The sequence below is a fragment of the Nelumbo nucifera genome, chromosome 1 (genome assembly GCF_055504915.1).
Source record: "Nelumbo nucifera cultivar China Antique chromosome 1, China Antique-T2T, whole genome shotgun sequence".
Taxonomy (NCBI): Eukaryota; Viridiplantae; Streptophyta; class Magnoliopsida; order Proteales; family Nelumbonaceae; genus Nelumbo; species Nelumbo nucifera.
The window spans coordinates 134,132,100-134,148,489 of NC_142649.1; the positions used below are offsets into that span (position 1 = coordinate 134,132,100).

Here is a 16,390-nt window from a genome sequence, read left to right on the forward strand (position 1 = left end):
ACAACGTCCCACAGCACATCGCCATGTATTGTAAACATCTCCCGATGATGACATCATCATTTCTGATATCATCATCGGGAGATGTTACCAATACACGACTTGAATGTGCTGTGAAACGTTGTGGGGGACAGATTTGCTCACTTCTCAAACTGGGGCTTAATGCTTAATACTCAAATACTCAAAACTATACCGTGATACACTGATACGTCTCTAAATTACGGATAATAAAGTTTTTTCAAGGGGACAAGAAATTTTCTTTTTTCATATGTTGGAAGTTGAAACCCAAAAAGAATAGGTGATTTCATGCCCCGATAAATTCACAATTATGTTGCCATGCTCAATGAACATGACGGAGAAAAGAAAGATCACGAACATCTGTCGGGCAATACGAGCTATTGACCTTGCCCATGCTCATTTTGGTGCAATTGACTAAAACATTCCCAACTCGACAGACTTCGTCTTCATGCATTCTACCAGCGTGATAGGGCCCTGGATTTTCTCAATGCAATACTGACCGTTACTGCCACTTCTTAGCCAAGTCCAACTCCACCCGGTAAGATGATCCACTTCTGACAAAATAAAGGACGGGAGAAGAAAATGCCAAAATGGATTAAAAACTGATTTGGCATCTCGCACCCCTAGTCAAAAGTTTAACATAGTTCCGAATTTTAATATGTGAAACATGACTGAAACTAAACATTGCAAGACCAAAAGCAAAGGCCTGTTTTTAAATGATTAGTATATATATAAAAGGCTAATAAAACCGTAGCTTCCATTTTCCCTTGATTAAACTATAACCCGAAAACAGAATCCAAGAATATAAATAGGGCAAACATCTAAGTGCACAAAAAATAGAGCAATTGTTTTTTTCTGGGATGGGAGTAAATGCTTGGTCAGCCAAACTGTTAAGATGCCAACAACTCAACTAGAAATCTTTCTGAACATCAGCCTATTTCCCTCTTGAAGCCTGTAAAGAACCAGACTAGCAGGGCAAAGTAATATTCACCACCCAACATTCCACCCTGCCTGCTTTTCGTCCTGGTTCAGGTAAATCACCCAACTCTTGCATCCAAGGTTCAAAATATCGATATGCCCGATATGCCGGTATGGGCATATCAGGCAAATCAATACTCCTTTTGGTGTTTGTTTTTTATTTTTATTTTTTTGGCCAACTGGTTCAGGGACGCCAGTTTAGGTCTTCGCCACACCCTGAACCGGTCAGACCACCGATACACCCACTGTAGTGGCATATCGGTGGGGTGCTGGAACAACACGTATCGACCCACGATACTTTGAACCTTGCTTGCAACTATTCCATAGCCCTAGGGCATGATGCTACGCCACTATTTGCCATATTTATGGTCTATAGAAACATTAACCTTTTTAACTCAACTCAGAAGCGGAAGAAAAGGCCTTTGATTTATATACCCACCTGATAGCTGAAACACTGCATCCAACTTCCTATACAACTCGAACCCATGTTCCACCGCACATTGGGCAGCCATAACACCAGCGGCTTATCCACCATGCCTCTCGGTCATTTTGATTAGGACTAGCACTTCCAGGTGAAGCAAATGCAGAAGTTTGCCGTAAACATCTTATGCACTGCATTTAAGTCACAAAAGAATCCACACCAAAAAAATTACACCTAGCAATAGCATAAAGGGGGAAAGAATAATAGAAAAAAATAATAATGCTATAACATTTCATGTGGAATACAGATCTCTAAGTGCATGATTCATATCATCCAAGATTTGCAAGCGTTCGGTTTTGGTTTGTATGGTCTAATGAGAGAGACTCTCACAAAAGCAACAAGTAAAGTAATTCAAATGCACCCCACCACACACACACACAAAGATTAGGAGTCGGCATTCTGAGATCTGCAGCCGTGCATTGGGAACATCTCCCCATGAATAAAAACATCCAAGATGTTCCCGATGTACTGGCAAGGGCTGTGAGGTGAGTGTGAGGACCGATGCTGTGAGGAGGAAATCCGAACTTGAAGTAAATGCATACAGTATAGCATTCCATGTTCATTTTTCAGTCAATGGAGGGGGAAGGTTGGTCAACGGGAAGGTGGTTCCCATTGACCAATAATCCCATGTTCGCTTTTCAGTAAACTGTGGGTCCCACTGTAAATTGCTTTTCCCTATGTATTACTTAAGTGAAGCCCATCTCCCAGGTGGGTAACTTTCTCGCCTGGGGGAAAAGTTGCCAGTTGCCAAAAAAAACATTATGGGACAAAATTGCCCCTTCTAATAATTGCATTCTATGGGTACAAATGGTCAAAAGAACACTAACCTGGGTAGCACTTTTCGATCAAAAGAACACTGCCAAGTGCATTTACCCAGGTAAATGGCTTAGAGAAAACAAATGGGGCCCCAAAAGTTTCAGGCAAAAGAAAGAAAAAGAACTGCTATTCCTAAGCATCTCAGTTCACCACCTTTCTGTTTGTTAAAAGCATCAAATAAACCTATGGTCCATAACCAGCATAATGGGATGACTTTCCACCAAGAAAATCATGTAGATGGGAGCATGGAACCCAATGTATGATTAATTTCAATACCCTCCACAGCCCTAATATGAGACTTTCTCACATCCGTTAATTGTCCTCGGTGATCTATTGATAATAATGGCAAGAAAAATTATAAGCACAGGAAACAGAGGTTAGCATCAAACCTTGTACCAAACCCCTTCAAGACCTGTTTTCCACACAGCAGTGACAACATCTCTTCGAGATCCCATGATACCAAAATATGCTCCCAAGCCCACTGAAGTTTTCAAGCCAAAAGCTGCATCCCTCTCAGACATCCTGCGCTTCCTTGGCCAGAGGCCAAGGTCTCCATAATAACTATTGTAATCTTCAGAGGAATTAAACTCAAATGGGCCAAAAGAATTGCTCAGCTTGGAGTTATCATCTATAGCACCTTCAGGATCAGACCAGGGGCCACCAAACATATTACGTCTATGCCACTCTTCAGCTGGAGGATGGAGTTCCAACTCACGAAGTAGCAAACCAGCAGCATCCGCACCTCTAGGACGTGGCATATTCTGCATTGTAAGCACATCAGAGAAGTATGAACAAACAAATAAATAAATAAATATAAAAAGAAAAGTGATGCATGGGACCAGGAGGCTGCATCAGTTAAAAAGAGTTAAACTTTAGAACAGGAAAGAGGTATAGTGAGGAATACCTCTGTACTGGGCTGCCCTTAAAGAGGTATACTGAGTTGGAATTTGTTAAATTTTTAAGAAGCACAAAACCCAAGGCCCAGCCTGACACAATTGAAATTTAATCCTGAATTGCTTCATGGGGGCCTAAAATAAAACTTGGGTTATGCTGCCTAATGCCCATACAAGTGGGCATGAGCCCAAGCTTCAACTCATGTTTGGAACTTGTGTTATATCGGACATAGATTTCATGGTAGCATCACCAACTGATAACAAACAGTGCCTTCAAAAACATCAGTAAGATGCATCACATGGTGAACAAAACACCCTGCTGCATGTGACAGTATAAAATACAGAAAAGGAACATCTCCATTCCTTTACAGCAATTCATTCATAACACTTGTCAAACTCATAGGTGACCTTTTATTTATCTCTTCCAACTTTGTTAGTTTCTGAACAAAGCTAGTAATAAATATAAATACCGCATTCATCAAAAAAATATAAATACCTGCATATGTGGACCAAGGGATGCTTCTACGACCTCAGGTAGAACGGTGTAGTTCCCATCAATATAGTGCAAGCGGATCTGGATATTGCTTCCTCCAACCTGAGAAACTGGCAATGGATGTGCCAAACCTGCTGTTCTTCTACAGAGATCCATTAGGATGAGGAAAAGAACCTTAACCTGCATGATATTAATATTAATGAAGTTATCTCCAAGTTTTTAAGTAACTTTGTGGTTTCCTACAGACAATAAATGCCAAACTAAGATTTTAGAAATAAAAAATCACGAGTATTACTCAAGCAAATAAGAAAAACATAAAATGGCAACACACAGGCAATGACACTTTTCTTTACATTCTGCATCTAAACAAAAATGAGGGAAAAGTGGATAGGAAAGATCATTAACTTACCTCATCAAAAGTGTACCCTTGACCAGCATTTCCAGAACCTACTCTGACCGACCGGCTAACTGGACCTTCTTCAACCCCTTTTGCTCCAGAAACAGGCTGCCCAGTCCGAGCTCCCTGGACATCCTCTGACCTGGTCATCCCTGGTGCTGGTCTTGCTGGCACAGAGTTTACTTCCTCCACCTTTCCAGGGGCGACAGGCTGAGGCTTTTGCATATTTGAATCAGTGTTTCTCTGTGCACCCCCTATATAACGAGGCATCTGCTTTCGCCGAAAGAAAAAGCAAAAAAGCAGAAGTTGGCATAATCTATGAAGAAAATGGCAATCCCCAATGAGCCTGACAGCAGGAGTTCCTGGAAAAGTTCCTGTATTGATACTAATTGGCATAAAGGGAGCTGGACCACTCATAGGGTTTGGTGTTGAATAAGAAACTCCATCACTACTGCTACTAATTTTAGCAATAGCACCTTGCATCCAAGCTTGCATCTGGGAGTTTCCCGTGGAACTTGTTCCACTTTGACCTCCTGGAAACATGATAACAGAATCAATGTCATATTTATTCAAAAAATAAATCATTGTCATATAAAATTTGTATTCATTCCATGTGTGTAAAGGAAGATTCAAAAGAAAGTAGCATGAGTTTTTGAGAAAGGGTAACTTTCATTGAACTCATTAAGGCAAGGAGGGGGTGGGGGATGATGTACAAAACCAAGAAGCTACAAAACAGAAATTACAATGGCAAAATGTTAGCACTATACAAAAAGGCCCCTATCCACCCCTGATTTAGCTAAGGAATCAGCCATAGCATTAATCTCTCTAGGAATCCATCTGAAGGAGCAAGAAAGAAGAGAGGAGAGAACACAAATTTAATTTATCAAAATGATCCAATCTCCAAGGTCCCACCTCCTGGTTAGAAGCCCACCCAATTGAACTCAGCATGAATCATTTGACCCAAGTATGTAAGCTGAACTGAGGCAAGCATCCCACACCTCTAAAATGGGACCAAAATGGCAATCATTTCATGTTATTTCTATTAATCATTTTCAATGGAAGGAAAAACTAGCATTGAGTAATGCCATACGGAAGCATTCATCTCACACCTTCAAAATGGGTCCAAAATGGCAAGAATTGCCACAAAACATGCCTCAATATTTTAGTATTTCATGTTTATTTAAAGTTTTCATTGTTAATGCAAGGGAAAATAAGAACCGGTTTTTGCTAGATAAAGGATTAAGAAAGATTGTGATGCTGACACATGCTATAAGTTACCACCATCAATTCAGTTGTCCAGTCTCAATTCTTTTTCCTTTGTATGGTGTTTCTTTTATTCTTTTCTTTTCTTTCTTGGTGGGGTGTGGTGGGTCGGGGATGGCAAAGCATTTCAGACTTCTAGAATGAAATTTTAGTATTTGACTGGCTTTTTCTTCCATTATCACAGCATATAAAGAAGAGTAAGTTCAAATAGATCACAAGATCATGCAATCTAATATATATATATATATATATATATAATAAAATTGGATAGTCCATGCCAACATGTCTCTCCTTTGAGAGAAGCTATTTATCTATTTCTCCATTTTTTGCATTTTTTCCTATTTTCTTTTGTTTTAAAAATATAAAAAGTAATCATTACCTATTTTGATTAGATTAATAAATCTGCACACTATTAGAGAGAAAAAGAGAGAGAGAGAGAGACCTTTGGGTTTTCCAAGGCATCATATTTTAATGCATGTTATTATTACATTTAAAAAGGCATTTAAGAGAGAGAGAAAGAGAGAGTAATACAACATAATAAAGTCAAATATTAATAAGTCAAATAATAAAAATACGTTGAGGTTAAACAATCAAATATAAAGCAACAAAAATAAAAAATATTGTTTCAAAAATTATTAATTTAAAAATCCACTAAACCTCCACTTAAAACTAATAAATATTATCAAAACTTAGTAAAAATCAAAAACACTAATAAAAATAAAACTTAATAAACACTAATAAAAATAAAACTTAATAAACACCAATAAAAATAAGAAATTTAAATACAAAAAATATTAGTTGATAGTTTTAATAATATTATGATTTAAATATGGATTTAATATATTGCAAATAGAAACCATGTTTTAATGTTGTATTTTGTTTTGTTTATTCTTTTTTATTTTATTAGATAACTTTGTATTAATATATTTGTAATTAATTAATTAATAATATTGTTAAATAAATAATTTTTATGAATTGAGACCTTTATTGTGCATAGTGCCCATACTACACAAGAGACTTGTATAAAATAGAAGACCCATTAAAAATGAAATAAAAATAACAAACTAATGCAAATTTAAAATGTAGAACCCGTTTTATCACTTATACAGAGAAGACAAGCTAAACGGGTCTGTCTAGAAACCCGTAATGTGTGATACACGACATACAATAATAATAATAATAATAATTTATATATAACTTGAAACTTAATAACTATAATTAATAAAAATTACTAAAGTTAATACAAATATCAAAATTTAGCAAGTTTTTATCTAGCAACTATTAAAAGTTAAGGAATTAATAAAAACTAGTATTAATTTGTACTTAGGGATGACCATTTATAAAAATTAGTATAATTAATATTAATAGGATAATTAAAATTAATAATAAAAAGTAAAAAATTATAAAAATAATAAAATAAACATTTATTAAAATATAAAATAACAATTATATTTGTATTTAGAAAAATCAGAATAGGTATTTATCTATTTTCTCCTTTTTCGTATTTTTCTTATTTTCTTTTGTTCTAAAAATATAAAATAATAATTATTGTCACTAACAAAATTGTATATCATTAATATTTAAAGTTGCGCACTATTACCAAGATATTATATTATTAAAGAGAAATTATTTTACAAAAGAGAGACAATTAAAAGACAGTATTAATGAGAAAGAAAGAGAGAGAGCATTTAGGGTCCATTTGGTTCACAGTCGGAATCGGAATCAAAATCCTTTGGAATCGGAATCGGAATGGCATATTCCCATAGTCTATTTGGTTCATATAGGAATGGGAATGGGAATTGGAATCAGCAGGAATGGGATTTCATTCCCAAGGGAGGGCAGGGAATGACAATTCCCTCAAATGGGGGAATGCCATTCAAGCAGGAATGGGAATGGGATTCCAATTCCGCCCAACCAAAGAGTTGGAATCGGAATAGCCAATTCCAATTCCGATTCCAAACCCCTATTCCTACGAACCAAATAGGGCCTTATATTTATTAAAGAGAGAGGGGGTGATGTAAGGACGTTTGGGTATTTTAGGCTCCCCTTATGAACTAAAGAACTCATGATACAAAACCCTAATATTAATAAAGTATATAAAATATTATTAAATTAATAATAAGATAATAATTAAATAATAGTACTGTAATAAAATATTACTAAAATAACAATAGCAAACAAAGATATTAATTATTAAATATAATAATAATAATAATAATGTATAAATAAAATATTAATACAATATATTTTGGGATAGGAAAAATAATTTTAGTTATAATAAAATTACTATTTAAGTAATAAATACATAATACAATAAAAATATTAATATTAATAATTAAAAATAAAATATTCATTATAAATACTAAGATATTAATTATTAAAGACTAATAAAATTGTTAGTTGATTCCAATTCCAACTCCAACTCCAAATGAACCAAACAACAGCAATCAAAATCCAGTAATTATGTATACATATATGTTATGTATAACTATATAAAGTTTATAATTGAAAATTTTAATATTTTATATTTATATACATTTATTTTTTTGATAAATTATTTATATACATATATACTTTAAAAATAATTGGTTTTTTAAAACTTCTTTAATTTTTTGTCATTTTAAACACAATAAGATGGTTGCAAATTAAATGCAAAGATGATCCAAAACTGAACATGCTAATCAGATGCAAAATGTGGTTCTAGATTTCATAATCGAATGTAGATGCAGATGCAGATGCAGATGCAGTTGGTTCAAAATGTGGTTCTACTGTCTATATTGTGTGGGGTTAGTGTAAGTCTGAGTTAGACCTAGCTTAGAAGAAAATAGTTGCTTTAGCCTGAAAATTTGTTGGTTTAGCCAGGTTTAGAATAAGTTATAAATGATCATCCCTAAGTAGGAGTCTTAAGACATTTATAATTAGGTCTTTATTAGTTTTAATATTTTAATTAAATTTTATAGTTTTTAAATGGAATGCAACTGGTTTATTTTATTATTTTTAATAATTTTTTATTTTTTATTATTATTTTATGATTTACTAATTTTTATGAATTTCTTAATTTTTAATAGTTGCTAGATAAAAAAAATTGCTAAAATTTAATTTTATTTATTAGGTTTCAAATTACAGTTTTATGACAATTAACCAATTAATAGAATTCGAATGCGAATAGGGATGGCAATGTTCCCCATCCCATCAGGTACTCAGCTTCCCCGACCCGATGGGGCTGAGGATGTATATTGCCTTGGCAAGGATGGGGATTGATAATGATACCCAACCGAGGATGGAGACAAGGATTTGCTTCACAATCTCAAACCTTGAGCTTGGACTTAGATTAGTTTAATTATGACTAAAGAAGTTAATCTACAGATTAATTTAATTATAACATTTAATGAATAATAAAGTAAAATAAATAAAATAAAACACTAACAGATAAAATAAAAAATAATTATTTATCGAGTAGTTAGCAATAATTTATTATTTTCTATTAAAAATTACAAATATAATTGATCTAAATATTTAAATTATTTTTATAACAAATTACTAAAATTATAAATATAGTTATTAGTTTCCATCAATTTTTCAACCTGTCTTTGACCCAGCCGATTGAACTGTTTGAACTGTCACTCGACCAGGATTCCGGGTCTGATTCAGTCAAGACTCGTCAAATGGTCAAAAACTACTAACCTGGTCAAGAACTGTTCAACCCATCTGGTTCAACTGTTGACCCGTTCGACTCGGTGACCGGGTCACGGGTTGCACACTCAATGCATGCAATCGGAGGCCATAACTTTGCACTCCGATGTCCAATTGGGGTGTTTTTTTAAATTTTGGGTAACTTTTCGAGATCTATGCATTCCAAGGAGCCGTAAGCGCCTTACCCCACTATTTTTGCGGAAAAAAAAAAACCTTTTATTGGCCTCAAATCGTAATTTTTAATATTTTTTATAATTAAAAAATTAAGAAGTGAATTAAAAACATAAATTAAATATAAAATAATACATATAACATATTTATACATTATTTATTGCTAAAATATATATTTATACACACACACACACACATATATATATATATATATATATATATATATGTGTATATAAAAATATATACTTAACATATATATGCAATGACACGGCACGGTCTGAACCAAACCGGTGACCTGCAACCTGGAGGCAAAAATGGTTCGACCTTCGGATCGGTTTTTAAAACATTGGTTTCCATTGTTTTACTTTTCCTTGACAAATCCTGTGCATCGCACGAGTCCCTGCTAGTTGAATATAAAAGTGGGAGAAGGCCTATACTTACCCTGACTGGTTACAGAAGATGCTGAGCTATGGGTAGGACTTGTAACCATATTTCTATTGCTGCCTGTGCTAGAAGTCGCTCCAACAGCATGACTGGCCAATGTACGGCAGAAACTTGCATAACGGCGCAAGCGTGTGATGAAGTGTGACGCAAGATCAAGCACTGCATCAACATATGCCTGCAATATATTTAAGATGACTTTTAACCTTGGGGTAACATCATAGATAAAGAATAACAATCACTATAAGTGAACATAAGCAGGACACTGACTGATGAGGATCTTCATCCATATATGGGTCTAGATGGAGCTGCACAACTGTCCTCCAAGACCATGTGTAACTAGGACTCAAGTTGGACTTCCCTAGCACTTGAGTTTCAACCTGGGTTAGGTTGAAAAACCCAGCCCATGGATGTAGATCCACCAAAATTACCACCATAACTTAAGCCAGAAAATCATATTCAATCATCACTCAAGAAGTTTTTGCATAGCATTTGCATAAAAGCTTCGATGAGTTTCTAATCCAAGGAAATCCTCCTAAACAATCCGGAATAGGTATGAGAATGCAACACAGGATATATAGGTTAAGTCTCATGAAACATCCAACAGAAAATCAAAAAAGTAGTCAGAGTATCCTAGATGACAAACATAGTCCATAAAAAATGGACCATATTAGAGGAAAGAGCAACCATCTGATAAATCCCAGGCATTTAGTTGATAAACTGTCACAAATACCAACATTAAATAATTTGCTGTGTAGGGGAGATGACCTTACTCCCTTTTTTCCATAAGCATAATACAAATATACATCATATATTCAAAACTGAAATGAAAATAGGTACACAATGAAAGATGCAATGGAATTATCCAAACAAGGGGCTCTGAGGCAGCAACTTTTTTGGGCTCCCATGTAATTTGGAATTGCTGGTGGTAATATTTTGGGCTTGAAGTTGGTGAACGACACTCCCACCACCAAGTTGTACTAATTTCTGTTAAGCAAGTTTAATAAGATAAAATGCATCTTCTACTGATAAAAAAACGAAAGATGCAATGGAAGAACCAAAGTAAAACCTGGATGCTTGAGACTAGTGCTGGTTCAACAGTCATTGCATCTGGGTCTATTCCAGATAACATCTCCCCAGAAGCCTGCCAAGGCTCACTTACTAAATTCGCAGGATTTATTAGAGCTGATTCAATTCCTTTTCCTAGCATGTCGAGCAGTAACCTTGCTTGCATATCTAAAACTAGAGCCCTAACCTCCTGAGCATTTGTACCTTCCAGCAGCCTGCACTTTATCCTATCTAGGCTCTGCATGAAACCACAAAACAGATTCAATTTCAGAATTCACAACACTGGTTGCATCATAGGATAAAGTTCCAATCATTATCACCATCATTTAAGCCATGTCCCAGCTATATGGGGCCAGCTAGGATGAAGTTCTAATCTAGATATCAAATAAGATAGGAGGACAAATGCATCACAATTTGAAGTATACAATATAACTAACCTCAGCAACAGGTCAAACAAGTATGAAAATGGAAATGTTCCATAAAGTCCAGACATGAAGTTCTAATGCAAGCATTCCACAATTCACAAGTTACTTCATTGTATATTTCTCCTTTGCATTGCATATCCTTTTTTAGTCCTACTCTTGAAAGTGTTTTTTTTCCAATGTTTAGAAAACCAGACCAGGCAAGCCAGTCAAACCAGTTGAACCATGCCTGGGCACATGGCCGGTCCAGTCATACCCCTAAAACTGCATAAAACCACCCACCCGACCCATCTGACCTATGAACTGATGACCCAATCACAGTTTTGCATAACTGGCCAGTTTTTTCCATTGCCTTTTTTCCTGCCTTTAAAGGCAAAAAGACAAAAAATAAAATGGGATTGGATGCCTCCTCGTTCTAAAAGCCCCAAAACCCTCAATTTCCCCTTTTCATCTCATCTCCTTCCGTTCAAACCATGCAACAGTGGCACAACCACTGCCCATAGCTGCCAGGCCACAGCCACAGCCACCACTCGCCACACCACCAGGTTAGCCATCACCCTATGTTGCTGCTCATCTTTCCTCCTCCCAGCATTCAATCCCCTGTTTAATTATTGATCATTGCATCTTTATACCTTTTAATCATTGGTCATTCCTGTTTAATCGTTGGTCAATTTCAATTCGCGGTGGCTACCTTCATACCTTGGGTTGGACATCTCAATGAGGTTAGCGGCTGCAACCTTATTTTTTATTTTTCCACCCATTAAAAATTATTTGTATGAATCATACAGCTTCTAAAACGTATAATTGCTTGTAAAAAAATTGCAAATTGTTTGTAGAATGCTAGAATGCCATTTAAAAATTATTTGTATGAACCCTGCAGCTTTCAAAATTTATAATTGTTTGTAAATAAATTGAAAATTGTTTGTAGATTACTGAAATGCCATTTACAATTATTTGTATGCACTATACAGCTTTTAAAATTTGTAAGTGTTTGTTGAATTTAAAATTTTTAAATTGTCTGTAGGCAAATGCAACTTTTAAAATTTATTGCATGCATGTTCTAAAATTGTTGAATTAAAATCGATTGTATGCATTATAATTTATTAAGTTTTGAATTAAGATTCTTGAATGCCTTTGTGATTGCTAAAATTGAATTGTTATTTGTATTTTGCATTATTTTCCTTCATGTTTAGTTTTTTTTGTTTTTGCTTTTTTTTTTGAATTTTTTTCTTATATTACATCATCACAATTCGATCCCGGTTGAACCTCTCCCTTTTACGGGTTGATGCCTGGTCCGCTTCTAAACATTGCTTTTTCAACTTCCAAGGCACAGACACACATACAAGACAGTAAGTTAACTGAACCTTTAAAGCAAAAAACTATTCAACCAAAATTCCAAGCATATATCATCAGTAAGTTCATTCCAGGGATCTCAACCCTATTGTCAGCGGCTTGACTAGATTGCAGTAGGATAGAACAAGGTTCAAAATCCCTAATATGGCGGAAGATGTGCATTGGTACTTTGAACCTTCCGCTTTTTAAGTTTTTTTTCCAAATTTCCGAAGTGGGCCATTTTTATTTTATTTAACCATTAAAAAATGATTTTCCTAAAATATCTTAAAATAACCACAAGATGATGGAAGGAACTGTTAAATTTCATCAAGGTGATAGCACCATTGACTGCTCCCCCTCCCCTGGTGTGTAATATAAACTAAATTTCGAAAGGTGCTGTTTGGGGAAACCAGGTGTCCTAAGAATTGATTGGGATTCCTGAAGCTGAACCAAGAACAGATGATCTTATCAGAGCATTGTGGACCTATTAGAGTGGGAAACCCCATTATGGGATATAGGGATACAACTCTTCAGCTCCTATAAAACTCTGGACACAGATACAGGTACACGTATCCAATGTTATATGCTAACATCATGTATTTATACCTAGTTTTTTAAGCTAAATGCCACTTCTCAGGACCAAATTTAATAAATTTCTAGCATGTGAAGATTTTTTTATAAATATTCAAACATGTGAAGATTTTTTTATAAATATTCAAACATGTGAAGATATTTTTATGTATAATTTGTCAAAACATACTACTTCACATGTTTTATAAGTGTTAATGCTATAAAGAATATCTAAAACTACCCATGCAGTATCCAGTATCACATCCATACTGGTACGTTAGGAGTATTCAGATATCCAGGTATCATAGAGCATGCTTCCAGCTCTTCAAACTTACTATCATCTAGGTTAGAGGTGGAAGGAGGAGATTCATAGATGGCGATTTGATCAATGATGGGTGTAACAATAACCCTTGGGAGTTCAGACTTGTTTTAGAGAAGCAAGATTTTTGGGCTGTAATTTGAACTCCTCCATTCGAATGGCTTATTATTAGTAGAGTGGCAAATATGTTGATTCTCTAGCAAGGAAGGGTGTGGATCAGGTTAAGATGTACATGAATCCACCTAAGAGGGTAAACTGAGGGATAAGGAAATGTAAAAAAGAAAAAGGGAACTGAAGACTCAAAAAATAGAGTGGTCTCAAATTAAGGAGACTTGATGTAATTTACTGATCCTTTCATAATTAATAAAATTCTCTTGGATCTGTTAATGATCCAAAAAGTTGGTAACTTTTTAAATTAAACAATCCCCAAGCATCCTTTGCAAATAAGCCTCTTGAAGCTAAAGAAAATGAGATTCCTTATATGGGATGCTCATACTTGATTAGCACTAGTGAAAACACCAAAGAGTAAAAAATGAGGATATTCTGAAAAACATGCTTAGAAATAAAAAAAAAGGGAGGGGGGGACCACAGAAGAAAATCTGTTGAAACAAGCCTCTGTAGATGCCCCATTCAAGCACATTCAAATAGAGTCCTTATCTGCTAGTAATAATAAGTGCTAGGCACATCATAGGTTTGCCCCACCTGTCCTCCACTCTTGAGAGTTTTTACAAATCATCATCATTGAAGCCTCATCCCAACTATATGGGATCAATTACATGATTCCTGTTTCACCATTTCAAAAATCAATGTGCATATATGCATCTTGCCCAAGTGTTATGGTCTTATGGACAGGTGAAACAAGCCTTTGATGTGCCTGCCCTAGCAGTGTTTTTTACAAGTAGATTCACTCCTGTTAAAATAATGGCACCCTTTACAAAAATGAAACACATGCCCGTGCACACACATATACACAAAAATAAATAAATAAATCTCTTTCAACTGGAACAGGAAGAAAAAGACAGTAGAAACATACAGGGCCATGTTGTTGTCTATGCTGAGTAGATGGAAGAGAATGAAAATCCGCATCCAATACCGCAATGACACTGTTTAGTGAGACTGAAACAAAATGAAAATGAGTTAATAAAATGGGCCCACAATGTTTTAAGAATGTAATTGAACCAGACGTTACACGGTGGCACATAAACAAAACACTAACAGCAGTCACAAAAATGAGACTACCCTAATAACTCAGACCAGGTCACCAGGTCAGCCTTAAAAATTACATGCTTTCACATATGCACATGGCACATATCATCCTAGCCTTAACACCACACAAACACATAGAAGCACAAGGCACAAGCACCCACAGCTACAAATACAAGTTCATAGATCAACAGAACAACATGCATGTGAACATGCACATGAAACCTACCTCTAACCTCTCTCAACAGACACATGCAAAAAAATAACTGAACTCAAGTAACTACCAAGAAGGAGATAAAATAGTCTTTAGAAATAGCACCATTAAAATAACAATCAATATAAAATGCCTTCCAAGGAAAATTACACCAAAGGCATGGCAAACAAGTGCCAGAATGGCCAATGAGTTCACAATCTGGAAATAATTGAAAAAATGCTGCAGATCCAGTTATGTACCAATATATATCCACACACAGCCATGCACTCACATGATAGACTTTGGATTACATGCAATTCACTTCTTTAAAATAGCATGGCCAAGTAAACTTACCCCTTATATCTTGAAAAGATGTTGTTTGCATCATAAGATATAAAGCTCTAATAGAAGGATGACTAAGATTGACACTTTGAATCTAGGGCTGCCAATAGATCAGATTAAAATCTGAATCCAATTTGCCAACTCATCCTAAATTATATCATAAATTACTTATGTGAAATTAAATTTTGATGTCACAATAAGAATTAGTAGTGTTGAGTTGGTCCGAGTTGTTTTTTATTTAGTTAGGAAGTTGTTGGGCTTTAGGCCCATTAGTTTATGTTTTTTTGTTGTGACTGTTCAGCTATATTAATAGCCGCCCTACTAAGGGCATCCTTGTAATATCTCATCCTTAAGTTAAGTATAAATATAATGAGAGGTAGGTGGCTAGGGTTAATTTTACAATCTTGGTTGACTTCCTACTCTTTTCTTCTTCTCCTTTCTTCTCTACTGCTGAAATCTTCATCTTCCCCCTCTTTCCTTTCACAAGAAACTCGACTAAATCTGCAATTAGTGATTTCTTCTTGGTATCAGAGCGGGCCGAAGGTTCCTTGAAGTTGTTCTCTCATGCAGCCCTAGATCGGCCGACTGCAAGGTGATTTAAGAGGTTGATTGAAGCTCTCAGGTAAGCCCAATTTTTGGATTTTTTTGGTGGATCTGTGTGCCCTGTAGCTGGTCTAGGGTTTCTTATCAAAATCAGGAAAAACTGAAGAAAGGGAAAGAGTCTTGTTTCTGTTGGACTCTTCAATTTTGACCTAGGAAGTGGCGCCCTAATTTTTTAGGGTTCCTTGGAGTTTTTTGTAAGGGGTGATTCAAGTCCTGCCTGATTTGGAGGCTTCTAGAGAGAGCGGCTGCCTCCTCTCTCTTCTCCCGTCCCACAGAAAATGAATCGTTTGTGGGAAGAAAGTCTAGGACACCAGAAAGGTGTTGATGGTTCCAAAAAGTGTTTTGTTTGATCTTGTTGCAAATTTTAGTTATTTTCTTTACATTTTTTGAGAAGCATGAAGGGCCACGGAGTTGAAAATAAGCCCGGGAATGAAATGGGACTAGTGGGAGGTGCTGGAGACCCTTTCGGGGCTGGGACCATTACTACAGTTAGGTTGGATGGTGCAAATTACTTAGAATGGTCACAATCTGCAAAGATGGCCATTGGTGCTCGTGGGAAATTAGGGTATATCACTGCTGAAGAGGTGAAACCCGAAACTAGCAACTCCCGGTGGGTACAGGAGAATTATATGGTGATGACTTGATTGTGTAATTCCATGTTGCCCCATATAAGTAAAAATTTTTTATGGGCAAATAC

General features: G+C 35.6%; 1 protein-coding gene across 4 annotated transcripts in view; it reads right to left on the minus strand.

Annotated features, from left to right (window-relative positions):
• Positions 1–175: 175 nt before the first annotated feature.
• The window catches only part of SFR6 (sensitive to freezing 6), a 51,012-nt gene continuing 34,797 nt past the window's right edge, over positions 176–16,390 (minus strand). For 2 of the 4 annotated variants that reach the window (XM_010243688.3, XM_010243687.3), the window contains 8 exons: positions 14,386–14,468; positions 10,711–10,947; positions 9,642–9,819; positions 4,086–4,606; positions 3,680–3,856; positions 2,680–3,051; positions 1,433–1,605; positions 176–569 (listed from right to left, as the gene is read on the minus strand). In XM_010243688.3, the coding sequence (XP_010241990.1) occupies positions 1,462–1,605; positions 2,680–3,051; positions 3,680–3,856; positions 4,086–4,606; positions 9,642–9,819; positions 10,711–10,947; positions 14,386–14,468 (1,712 nt within the window). In that variant the 3' untranslated portion in view covers positions 176–569; positions 1,433–1,461. Of the gene's footprint in view, positions 639–1,432; positions 1,606–2,679; positions 3,052–3,303; positions 3,455–3,679; positions 3,857–4,085; positions 4,607–9,641; positions 9,820–10,710; positions 10,948–14,385; positions 14,469–16,390 lie in introns of those variants that run through there. The other 2 variants (XM_088894346.1, XM_088894347.1) reach the window with 2 other exon arrangements.